The sequence below is a fragment of the Crinia signifera genome, chromosome 1, assembly GCF_055691185.1.
Source record: "Crinia signifera chromosome 1, ASM5569118v1, whole genome shotgun sequence".
Taxonomy (NCBI): Eukaryota; Metazoa; Chordata; class Amphibia; order Anura; family Myobatrachidae; genus Crinia; species Crinia signifera.
In genome coordinates, this window is record NC_139217.1 from 260,529,476 (window position 1) to 260,542,917 (window position 13,442).

The 13,442-nt window shown below is 45.5% G+C and overlaps 1 protein-coding gene across 8 annotated transcripts in view; it reads left to right on the forward strand.

Annotated features, from left to right (window-relative positions):
* FCHO1 (FCH and mu domain containing endocytic adaptor 1) overlaps positions 1-13,442 on the forward strand; it is a 130,344-nt gene that overhangs the window by 64,570 nt on the left and 52,332 nt on the right. For all 8 annotated transcript variants that reach the window (XM_083181680.1, XM_083181652.1, XM_083181661.1 and 5 more), the window contains 5 exons: positions 4,683-4,779; positions 5,102-5,146; positions 8,969-9,041; positions 9,133-9,160; positions 10,053-10,110. In XM_083181680.1, the coding sequence (XP_083037806.1) occupies positions 4,683-4,779; positions 5,102-5,146; positions 8,969-9,041; positions 9,133-9,160; positions 10,053-10,110 (301 nt within the window). The remainder of the gene's footprint in view (positions 1-4,682; positions 4,780-5,101; positions 5,147-8,968; positions 9,042-9,132; positions 9,161-10,052; positions 10,111-13,442) is intronic.

The window sequence follows — 13,442 nt, forward strand, 5'->3', positions numbered from 1 at the left end:
GGAGATGGCAAGGGGTGCAAAATTTATAGTTACTCCACTGTTGTTCAGGGTTCTGTATTATGATGGTGTTGAACATACAGTATATTTTCTAAAATACTTTAGCTTTGTTAATAACCTTTGATAAAACCAGACAATATAGCGCTTTTCTTTTACCAGTTTTGAAATCCTGCTTGAGAAAGCAGTGTCCACATGTATTGCTTCCTACATTAAATATCACTTTTAATATGGGAGATTTTTTATTCCCAACAGGTTTAGCTAAAACCTGCATTATGTACCATCATTTGCTGTGAACACATGAACATTTCAGTCACCACCTATTTTATAAAGATAGACACCAAGATATACAGTAAACATTCTCTATTTACCATGGTGTTTGAAGTAACTGAATCCACATGGTGGCAGTATAACTAAAGGAAACATTCATGAGCAGAAAATATAAGGTCTGCAATCAAGGGTTCCCTTGTTATGTTGTTGTTGTTGCTGCTGCTGCTGCTGTTGTTGTTGTTGTTGTTGATTTTTTTTTTAAAGAATTGCAGAATGTAAGCAGTAGATCACAAGATCCTATTCTACATTTTACGAAAAGGTGGAACGTCTAAATCATCCCTGTCCAACCTGCGCCCCTCTAGCTGTTAAACTACACATCCCAGCATGCTCTGCCACAATTTTAGCATTTTCTAACAGTGATAGTGTGGCAAGGCATGCTGGGATATGTAGTTTCACAACAGCTGTAGTGCCACAGATTGAACAGGCCTGATCTACATTTACCTGCAATATAACGGATTGCCTCCTTTTGAGTCCTGATGTATGGAGTGTTTTTTTTTTATTATTAATTTTATTTTAAATACCGAATAAATCCTATACGACTTATCTATTGCACTACCCAGCACACCGGCATCTGCTTTGAATAAATTTGACACTTTTTGGGAACGTGCGCCGAGGAGCAGGTATGCCGCACTCCCCCCCCCCCCCCCCCCCCTCCTCCTCCCCAAAGCATGCAGCGGTGTCGTGGCTGGGGGAGACCACAGACCTGAAAGGTTTGTGATGCGGTGCAGGAAGCCACAAAGGGGGAGGGAGCCTAGCGCACTATGCCACCGGGAGTTGGTGCGCTCCGGTGGTTTCCTGGCAGCGGCACCCGGTACCTTGTGAGGGAGACCGAGGCTACTAGACCACTATTTCAATAGCAGTGGGGGCCGCCATTTTATTTTATTTTTTTAACATACCTGGGCTTGGTTCCAGTATGGGGAGGGTAGTTCCCCTCACTTTCTCCCCGCCCAGGTCCCGGCAGGAAGCTTTGTTCTGAGTTCCCGCCGGGGCCTGACAGTGCTCCCGCTCCAGCAGCAGCACTGAACAGGTCCCTCCTGATCAGAAGGATCAGGGCTATTATTCCAGCCTGTTCCTAGTCGGAAAGCCTGATGGAACTTTCCGACCAATCCTAAAACTCAAGGATCTCAATGTGCACCTGAAGGTTCCTCCTTTCCGAATGGAATCCTTGAGGTCCATTCTATAAGCCCTGGAGATGGGGGACTTCATGGTGTCCCTCAACATTCGGGATGCATATCCCAATCCATCTGGACCACCGCAGGTACCTCCGCTTTGCGACCAAGGATCTTCATGTCCAATTTCGGACCTTGCCCTTTGGCCTCTCCCCGGCGCCAAGGGTTTTCACCAAGGTCATGGCGGTGATGGCGGCAGTCCTTCGTCTCCAGGGAATTCGGATTCTACTTTACCTGGACGACCTCCTTATCCTCGGCCAGTCCCAGGATCTCCTGCTTCAGGATCTCAGGATAACTCTGGAATTGCTACAGGCTCAAGGTTGGCTGGTGAACTGGCGCAAGTCCAGCCTGGAACCCTCCCAATCAATGATTCATCTGGCAACTGGATTCCCGAGCCCAATGGGTCTATCTTCTGGATGACAAGCTGCAGGCATTAAAGCTACTCTTGCGTCAATTTCTCAAGCGCAACAGGGTCTCTCTTCATCTCTGCAAGAAGATCTTTGGAAAGTTGGTCTCATGTTTCGAGATGGTGGAATTTGCTCAATTCCACTCTCGTCCTTTACAACTCCAGATCCTGCGAAACTGGAAGCGATCGCCGCAGGCTCTAAAGACGCAGACGATAACTCTCTCCAGAGAAGTTCGTCTCTCTCCTCTGGTGGCTCAAGCCTCGCCATCTTTCAATGGGCCGACCATTTCTGGTCACCGATTGGATCTTCCTAATAACGGATGCCAGCCTCCGCGGCTGGGCAGCAGTGGTGGAGAATCGGTCCTGTCAGGGTCTTTGGTCACTTCAGGAGTCACAGCTCCCGATCAATGTCCTAGAGCTCAGGGCAATCTACTGGGCCCTTCTTCAGGCCGCCCCTCTCCTCTGCTCTCGAGCAGTCAAGGTTCAGACGGACAATGCCACGGCAGTGGCTTAAATCAACCACCAGGGAGGAACCCGGAGCAGGGCGGCCTTTCAGGAGGTATGCCCAATCCTCCAGTGGGCAGAATGTCACCTTCTGGCGCTGTCGGTTGTATACATCCCAGGATTGGAAAACTGGGAGGCGGATTTTCTAAGTCACCAAGACATTCACTCCGGGGAATGGTCTCTCCACCCAGAGGTGTTTCGTTCTTTGACCCGCCCTTGGGGCAAGCCTCAGATCGACCTATTGGCCTCCTGGTGGAACCACAAGTTGCCTTGCTACGGGTCCAGGATGCGGGATCCAAACGCCTTTATGGTCGACGCTCTATCGGCACCTTGGCCGTTTGACCTTGTATACGCGTTTCCACCAGTAGCTCTTCCATGATTTCTTCATTGGCTCAAGGAGGAACAGGTGACTGTGATTCTGGTGGCTCCCAATTTGCCACGCAGGGCATGGTACACCGATCTTCTACAAATGGTGGTGGACCCTCAGTGACTACTCCCACTTCGTCCAGGCCTTCTGTCCCTGTCAGCACCCCGATCTAGCTTGCTTCGCTTTGACGGGCTGGCTATTGAGAGGGAGGTCTTGAGGAACAAGGGTTTTTCGCATTCAGTAATTCAGACCATGATATCTGCCAGAAAGCTCTCTTCAGCTAGGATTGAATATAGAGTATGGAGGTCCTTTTTCTGTTGGTGTGAGGACCGCAGAAAGAGCCCTAGGATTTTTACCTTACCCAAGGTTCTGGCCTTCCTTCAGTCTGGAATGGATTTGGGCCTTCAACATTCCACTTTAAACTTTCAGGTTTCGGCCCTTTTCAGTTTGTTTCAAAAGCGTCTGGCAACTCGCCAGGAGGTTTGTACTTTCCTCCAAGGTGTCATGCACTTGACTCCTCCATTCTGTATTCCGTTTGTTCCCTGGGATTTACCCTTGATCCTTAGTGCGCTACGAACTTCACCTTTCGAGCCCTTGGATTCCGTAGATCTCCGCTGGCTTACGTGGAAAACCGGTTTCCTCCTGACAATTGCATCAGCTAGGCGGGTTTCCGATCTATCCGCCCTATCTTGCAAACCACCTTTCCTGACTTTCCACCAGGATCGAGCAGTTCTCCATACCAGGTTGGGTTCTTTGCCAAAGGTTGTCTCTCTGTTCCATGTTAATCAAGAGATCGTGGTCCCTTCCTTCCAGGACTCCAGTGGAGGACAGACCCTCAATGTGGTTCGTGCTCTTCGCATTTACATTGACAGGACCAAGGACGTTAAATAGACGGAGGCCTTATTCGTCCTTTACGATCTTTACAAGCGCGGTTGGCCTGCATCCAAACAGTCCCTGGCTAGATGGCTGCGGCTTACTGTTCAGCAGGCTTATCTCTTGGCCAAGAGGCCGGTACTGGCCGGTCTTAAGGCCCATTCTACTCGCTCGGTAGGTTCATCGTGGGCTGCTGCCTCCGGAGTCTCCGCAGAGCAGCTGTACCACACAGCCACATGGTCTTCCATGCACACTTGTATTCACCACTATCAGTTTGATACTTTCACCGAGGTCGACTCTGCCTTCGGCCGTGGCGTCTTCACTGCAGCTCAGGAGTGTTCACTCCGGTGAGGGGACAGCTGTGGGACGTCCCGCTGTCCCAGTGTCCACCAATGGTATGAAGGAAATAAGGGGATTTTTTCCTTACCTGGAAAATCCTTATTTCTGAATCCTTTGGTGGACACGGGGAGCCCGCCCTTACGCCCCTGATCGGCTGGAGGGTTGGTGTTAGGGGAAGCTCTTGTTTCACGTCTATGTTTTTTCCCTCTCCTTTTTTCCTGTGCTCCTAAGCCTTATTGTAGCCTAAACTGACCTAAGGCGGAGTGTGGGGAAGGAGTGGCCTGGGCTGCACTAGTGAAGTTTTTGCTACTTGGTGCCCGCCGCCATGGCTCCACCCCTTCCCACTGTCCCAGTGTCCACCAAAGGATTCAGAAATAAGGATTTTCCAGGTAAGGACAATAATTTTACTAATATGAAGGTAGCCATGAAATGTTTATGACTCATCCTAATATGAGATAAATAAATAAAATTCAACATTTCATCTATCTTGATCTACAAGACTGCACTGCCTGACTTTTTAATGAGGGACTACACTGCTCTTTTAGCTTTCTCATTCATTTTGATTTGCTGTTGGAAGCCCTGACAAATTGGCTGATCTTACCACAGTGAGACCTCTTGCAAAATAGATACAGTATTAAGTCTGTTTTTCCCCTGGTGTTGTGAACGATTTCCCTCATACAAGGTTTCTGCATTTTCTCAGGTTCAGGAAGAGTTCAAACATAACATGGAAAATGTGGCCATAGAGAAGCTGATCAGGAAATTTGCAGAGAGTAACGGGACAGGAACTGAGCGGCCTGGTAAGAACGCCATGTTAATTGAGGTGACAGTGGTTTAATACAAATCAGTGCTAAATAGGCCCCTGAAAATGTACAAAATGGATTACCTATAAACCCCAGTCCTCAGGGCACATAAACAGCCCAGTTTTAAGGCTATCTACATAATTGATCACAGGTCACTTAGTTATTAAAATTAACTGCAGTACTAATTAATCACTAATTAGCATGCCTTGAGGGCCGAGTTTGGGAAACACTGCATTATAGGATTAAAAAGGACTATACAGAAAAGTCTCTACTGTATATCTTTATATGCTTATTTTTCCTTTTGTTCCCTTAATTTCAGAGGCAGTGGAATTTGAAGGTTTCCGTTTCCCGACATCTTTAGAAGGTTAGTAAGTGATTCTGTGCTGTTTTTCTTTAATCTGTGTAAGCATAGTACTGTTGTGTTCTGCACAAGAAATGATAAATAAATAAATCTATCTATCCAGATGGAGCCAGCTTTAACTTTGCCCGGCGTTCGCCAGAGACTTCTCTCTGGCGAGCGCCGGTGAACGGACTTGGACGCACGCGCGGCCCAGTATCACGGCGGTTGGGCAGCATCTCCATGCTCGTCTCAGGGAGATGCTGCCCAGTTCGGGAGGGGGAGGGGGGGTCTGGGCTGCGAGGGGGACCGGCAGGGGAGGCAGCGGGTCCACCCGGCAGGCTCCGTTGCCACAGAGCCGGCCGAATGGATCAGACCATGAAGAAACGCCACTGCGTCTTGCGCAGAAGAGGCCACACGTGCCCGCTCACTGTGATCAGTTGAGCGGTATCCTGGTTGCATCTCTTATCCTGTGTGTTATATATATATATATATATATATATATATATATATATATATATATATATATATATATATATATATATATATATATATATATATATATATATATATATATATATATATATGTGTGTATGTATGTATGTATGTGTGTGTGTATATATAATATATATATATATATATATATATATATATATATATATATATATATATATATATACACAGTGGGGGTTTGACCCTGAATGCGCTTCCAATTATGCAAAGCGACTACCTCCACAAAATCTCCCCTGTTAGTGGGAGATGAAAACAGAAACCAGACAGTGAAATGTGGAGGGCGCTGATGTGATTTCCACCACCTTGTCAAGTGCTCAAAATTTAGGCAGATAGACAATCAAACGTTCTTATAGACATTTATTAAAAATATGCATAAAAACATTGGCACATTATGATCTTTGAGACCGCATGGATAGACCCGACGCGTTTCGTCTCCGAAGAGACTTCCTCAGGGGTACACGGGAGTGGGCGGTATGCTAGGTTTAAGAACAGAAACAGATTTCCTTTTTATTTTAAAAAATCGGAAAGATCCGATGGTGAAGAACCTTTAATGGAGGCCCTTATAAAAACGGCTGGGCACTCATGAAGGAGTGAAAGATATGATACCAGAATAGGGTAAGCACGTATGAATCCTTCAGCACCTTTTATCCTACCCTATTCTGGTATCATATCTTTCACTCCTTCATGAGTGCCCAGCCGTTTTTATAAGGGCCTCCATTAAAGGTTCTTCACCATCGGATCTTTCCGATTTTTTAAAATAAAAAGGAAATCTGTTTCTGTTCTTAAACCTAGCATACCGGCCACTCCCGTGTACCCCTGAGGAAGTCTCTTCGGAGACGAAACGCATCGGGTCTATCCATGCGGTCTCAAAGATCATAATGTGCCAATGTTTTTATGCATATTTTTAATAAATGTCTATAAGAACGTTTGATTGTCTATCTGCCTAAATTTTGAGCACTTGACAAGGTGGTGGAAATCACATCAGCGCCCTCCACATTTCACTGTCTGATATATATATATATATGGGGGATGGATCGGCACTCCGTCAATTAAGGTCACCAGCAACCGGGGTGCACAGCAGCAAATCAAATACAAGGGGGGTAATAAGCGGCACTCTCGCGGATTTCCCAAGTCAAAGAACTGACAGACAGGTAAGTTCAGCAGTCGACGTTTCGGACGTCACTCCTTTATCAAGTTCTTGTCTTGATAAAGGAGTGACGTCCGAAACGTCGACTGCTGAACTTACCTGTCTGTCAGTTCTTTGACTTGGGAAATCCGCGAGAGTGCCGCTTATTACCCCCCTTATATATATATATATATATTTGCAGACGAGCGGCACTCTGAGGACTTCAATAAAGCATAAAACCAGGTGTACAGCAAACGATCGTTTGCTGTACACCCGGTCTTCTGCTTTATTGAAGTCCTCAGAGTGCCGTTCTGCCGCTTGTCGGCAATTGTCTGTGCATTGGATGCTGTGGAGGCAGCAAATCCCCCGTCCACATTTGTTTTTTTTTTCACCTATTACTGTCTAAGAGTGCCGCCTTTTTGCACTGTGTATCCGTGAGATTATTGTGTATGAACGGTTTCATATATAGAGCACACATATTCCGGAGCCCTTTACAGAGAATACAGATGGGGCTGCTCTCATCCTTGCTGCCAGATCACCACACCCGCAGGTTTCTGGCGGATGACTATCTGGCGGACGTGACTTGGCACCGCAAGCGTCTCACATGCTCGTGCATTCATTGGCGAGAATGTGCACCCATTCTGGTGGACAGCGCATTCTGGCGGATGGCGGTAGTCTAGATGAGAGGGGCCCCATCTCTATTTGTACATTCACCTTAGTCCCTACCCTAGTTTAGCTTGCAATATATATTCCTTACCGCATGTACACATACACACGTTTGCTCTTGGGTTAATTTTGTTGGCAGCCAATTAACCTACAAGTATATTTTTGGGTTGTGGGTGAAAACCGGAGCACCCGGAGGAAACCCACGCAAGCAGAATATACAAACTACACAGTTAGGGTCATGGTTGGAATCTAACCCACAACCTCAGTGCTGTGAGGTTTACCATTACATCATCCCTGCTGCCCCAAATATATGCCAATATGTTGATAAAGGCTTAGATGAAAACCAGAATATACTCCATTGTCCAGGCCACAAAGGGAAACTGGAGCAGCTAATAGTATTAAAAGGTCAATAACATACAAAATCCAAGACTAATATGTTGTCAAATAAACCAAACCTGCTATTACTCATTACTGTTGACAAGCTTCAGGCTTTTGTATTAGCTGTTACAATGTCAAGGCAATAAATAGCTTTGCATTTGGATGCTAGGATTATTCTTGCAGGCAGTTGGCATTGAGTTACTAATTTGCCTTGGCATCTGACTCATATACACAGATTGTATGTGGGAGGACATGGTATGCCCAGGAAAGGAAGCATCTCCTGCTCTGCAGCTTTTACAGAGTGCTCTATGCAAATATACATTTGGGCAAGTCTTTACCTAAGCTTATCACGCTAAGTTACAGTATGTGCTGTATACTGTACTACTTGATGAAACCTGTATAAAGGTGACGTTAGTTTCTATGCTTTTGGATGGTATTTTTAGCTGTGCTGTAGCAATCACCTGTTTTGTGTCTGGGTAGATTGTTCATTTTTAATCCTCTTTTTGACCCTGTGTTTTTATAAAACTGCAATACTAAATGAGGCACTGAGTGTTCTAGTACCCAGAACCTTTTCCAATACATTTGCATGCTTATCTCCAGCGGTTCAGAAACCACCATAGTTTAGCACTTTATATTTGGTTGCATTTGTTTACAATTTTTCTCTGGAGGGTAGGCCCAGAATCTGTACTTGTTTGGGGCTCATAATTATTATGAGCAATTCTGCTGACAAGTCTTATTCACACTATACGATATATGGTACAATATATCGTTCCAACATGAGCATCATACAGATCCGTCATGCTGTTCTTCATGAATCATCCCATTGGATGTACTGCATGTCCAATGGGGAACATTCCAGGGCTGATGTGAGTGTAGTTGTATGTAATACATAGCGCCATCGTACAACCGATATATGTACTGTTGATGTGATATATTGTTATATTGCATCACGGAGTCACACCATCACATGGTGTAACCAAGCTGGATTTTATGTGGAGATGTTTGACATGATCAAATTACAAAACAAATCATGAATATAGCGAAGTCATTTTAGAATGGCAAACATACCATAATGGTTTTCTTATTTCAGGTTAAATGTCTTTCTGTCCCCCTTTTTTTTTTTTTTGTTTCATTTGCAAGTTCTCATGGGGATTTAACTCTCACAGGTGTAAAGCGTACATGGTCCAAACCTTTTCGTATTCGAGGACTGAGCAAAAAGGAAAAGGACACACAGCAAGTGTAAGACGATGAACCCATCTAGGATTTCTGTTCTATTTAATGTTCTCTTGAAAGACCAATGTTTTTATTCCATTTTCTTTTTTATTTGCAGGGAATCTACTGAGCCAAATAATTGTGTGGTAAGAACATGTAGTGTGATCAGGCTTAGTGGTCTGTTAATCAAAGGTTTTTTTTTTTTTGGGTGGGATTTTTTTTTTTTTAGAAACTGTATCAATTCATGGACGAACAGCCTAATGCAGGAGATTTAACAGAAATCCACTGCAGAAAATTCATTAGCATTGCAGTCCCTTGTTTATCCATGGTGCTATGATCTGACCCCTGTGTACCAAACTCAGAAAAGATTGGACCTGTTAGTTTACACCATTTTAAGATGGTGTAAAACCATGTATGCCTATGGATGTTACTCACAGGAGAGAGATCTTCCAATCTCTTTTCTGCAGCATCTGTCTTGCTCTGTTTCTGGCCCTTAGTCAGATTTTTGTTGGATTTGCTATCACTGCTGTTTACTTAGAAGCAGCAGTGATAGCTAGAATATGGTGATGCAGCAGGCGGTGTCATACATAACTTATCTAAGCTGTGTCCTTGGATGAAGCATCTCTAACAGCAGCAGCCAGCTGCATGACCCATGGGGTTGCGCAAGCCAGCCACCGCAAAAACGACAGTGGCCTGAAATTTCCATCCTCTGACGGAGATCCTGGCTTCTACCGCCCTCCTCCTTCCCCTGCAACACCTCCATTTTAAGTGACAGAGGCAGTTGTCTCCACCTCTTTTTCCCTAAATGGCATCAGGCTGTCCATCATTTACAATCTGATGCCGTTGTGCATACAGTACATGTGCAGTTCGGATCTGGCGCATGCACAAAGAACACAGGGGCAAATTAAAGCTACTCCATAAGGGGGTTTTGGCACAAACACATTAAAAAAAAAGCTTTGCACATTTGAGAATGGTATACTGCTCAAAACAACTTCTGTAATTGTACTGTACTTTTTTTTTTTTTTTTTTTTGCTGTAGGATCTTCCAGATATTGATGAGGAAGGTTTTACAATTCGCCCTGATGACAATGTGGCCAGTATCCTTCAAATAGTAAATTTCACCGAACTTCATTTTTGATGGCCACTTTTATTTTCTGTTTGTTTGGAAATGGGAAAATCTATTATAGCATACATCCCAATGATTCGGTACAGCAAAGGAATTTGTTTTTCATTTAAAGGTCAAGAATACTAATAACTTCAGAGTGTTTGTTTTTATTAGTGCTATTTTTTGAGCTCCACTACTTGTGCTATATGTATTGCAGTAATATACTAATATACTGTAGTCTTAGTGGAAAGCATTTTTAAAATCCTGTTTTTTATTTTATTTATTTTTTAACTATCTCAAATCAGTGGCCTATTCAGGTGAGCCCTTTCTCTGTGTTTGCTACTTGTCACTCACTGCACTGCAGTCGTCTGGGAAGAAGTCAAGCTGAGATTGGATTTTGAGTGACGTGTTGAGACCTAATTGATAATACTTTTTCTAGAAGGTTGTTCATGTTCACAACATAGTTTCCAGCTCTTATGTTGCCAAGGTTGTTCATGTTCACAACATAGTTTCCAGCTCTTATGTTGCCCAAGAAGCAATGCTTACCTTTTTAAAGTTCTCGTTAACTTGGAGGACTCTTAAGGCCCATAGACACTGGTCAATTTTCAGAGCAAAATCGCTCGAAACTGGTGTTTTGAACGATTTTGCGCTGAAAATCGACCAGTGTGTATGCCTCCGCGATGGACTGCTAGCGACGATGCGTGCTCTCGCATCATCGCTAGCAAAGTGGGCCGGCTGCTGGTTTTACAAGCACGTTATACCTATGGTGGCTGTTTTTTCAGCCATCCTCAGTAGGTGTGTTCGGATGCCGGGCTAAAAGATGACAAATTTTCAGCCCAGCAGACCACCCTGCTCCCCAAGCCTGCTCCACATGGAGCATACTTACCATCACGCCGAACGTGTTGCACTGCCCGCTCCCCTGCCACTGATCCCCTGTCCAGCCACACAGCAATGATCGGCTAAGGCTACAGCAGGTCAGAATGCCCCGCCCTGTTCCCGTGCCCTGCACAGAGCCCAACAGCTAGGTCTCCTACACTGCACACCAATGATTATTAGCCAGTAATATATATATTGCTGGCACAGACCAGCAATGTATATATTGCTGGCACCACTGCCTACCAATGTATAGTTTTATGGAGGCAACGTATACATGGCTAACGCAGGCCATCGATTTATACGTTACCGTCACCACTGCCCACCAATGTATATTTTTTATGGAGGTAACATATACATGGCTGGCGCAAGCAAGCCATGTATACATTACCGTTGCGACTGGCCACCAATGTATATATATTTTTTTTATTGGCGGTAACCTATACATGCCTGGCGCAGGTGAATAGATTTGTCCCTACGTGCACGGCTGCAAATAATATCGTAGCCGTACACTATGGTGGGATTTTGCCTGGCGGGGCAGCATTTTTCTGATTGCTAGGCTCCGTATATTTGCAGCCCAGCTATCAGTTCTGAATCAGGCCCCAATAACAGAAAATACCCTGAATAAAATGCCCCTGGCTCCCACCCTTTAAATTTAAACCCAGCCCATTATGTAAATAGCCTTTTATATTAAAGATTTTCAGCAAAGTCTTTCACCTCCTGAACATCTCTTGCTCCTTGGGAAAATAGCTCAGAGTGTATGCACTATTTTGGTGTCCAATATATCTTTCAGAGTTTTTGGCAAAATCTAGTCGTAGGTACAGCAGTTTTAGCTCTAATCGGCCATGAAGCATGTCAGTCATCACTATTATGCTGCCCATACACGCCCCGATACGGGCGTGCTTTCCATGCTAAATTAGCAGGGATCACATCGCATTGCAATGCCTGTGCACACGTTGTGCATGCAATGTGATGAAAACTAAGTACAAAAAGTATGTGCAAGCATGTTTTCCAGGTCACCCAGCAGGTGCACTCATTATTCAGGCACATTTGAAATGATCAACAGGTGGAGCTAATTATAGCACTTGTGACTCTGTGTGGAGACCTGGAAAACATGCACTGTTGGGGGTACTTGAGAACCATGGTTGGGAACCACTGGACTACAGCAATCCTCTTAGGCCATAATTAAATGTAATATCCTGTATTTAAGTTAGAGCTAGTCTTTAAATGGATTTACTTATATAGGTTTGTGAAAATGAAGATCCACACTTTCACATCTGTTTTTACATATCTCTTATATATTTGGCTACATCTGTCAATCATCTGCGGCTGTAACGCTGGGCGGGGTCACACACCACCCAGCCTGCAAGATCGTAGCCAAATATATAACAGAAGAAGAGAACCAGGGGTTAAAGTGGGCCGGAACGGGCGGAAGTTCTTATTGAAGCTGGAACTCGGTTCGGCCTCCTTCCACCCATCATGTCTGGCCACAATTGCAGTTCCCCAAAAGCAGGCAGGCTGGCTTAGGCTGCATTAAGCACTGCAGCCAGCTTTTACGTCTTGCGCACGGGCACCTTAATGTCTGGCCTGCGCAGCCTCAGGAGTCAGGACACTCAGCTCAGCCTAACAAGCGTCCTGCCGCCGCCAAAGCCACCTGCCCCGATAACAACACCACCACCGCAGTGTAGTGGTAAATGCGTTAATTACCTCCAGGCTCCGGCTGTCAGCAAGGGGGTTTCAAGCAGCAGTGGACCGGAACTTTGCGCTATGCCATCCCCCTGCCGAGTGAGACGACCCCGAGGGTGTGACTCCTCTCACCCTCAGGATTGTCTCACTCGGCAGGGGGATGGAATAGCGTGGAGCTGGAATCCCCCTTGCTGACAGCCGGAGCCTGGAGGCATTTAAAGCATTTGATGCAGGGTGCACTAGATCTTAAGAATACAACTTAACAGGCAGCGTGCGCCGGCGGCTGCCCTGCCCGCCGCCTGCCTCTTGCCCTGCTCACCCGGTCCAAACGTCACGGACCGGACGGTGAGGCCGGGCGGCTAATTCACTGCTCTCTGTTGCTGCTGCTGCTCGGGCCGGCTTCCGGGCAGCGCAGCGCAGCATAACTCCTCTTAGTCACCCACCTGCCCATGCTACCCTCCTCCCTGGCTACAACAGCGTTATCAGCCATCCCAAGCGCTGGCTGTAGCCTGGAGGAGAAGGTGTTCTGCTGCTGCCCGTGCTGCCCTGGACCTGCTGCAATCATTGATCCTTATCTACAAGGTGAAGGTGGATTTTTTTTTTTATATAGCTAATTAATGATGTTATAAACTTGGGTTTTTGGGGATTGGTGGGGCCGGGGGAGGGGCGGGGATGCTGTATTTATTTACAGCATCTTATATAGCGCAGCAGATTCAGTTACAGCGTCTTATATAGCGCAGCAGATTCCGTTAGTGTCTTATAAAG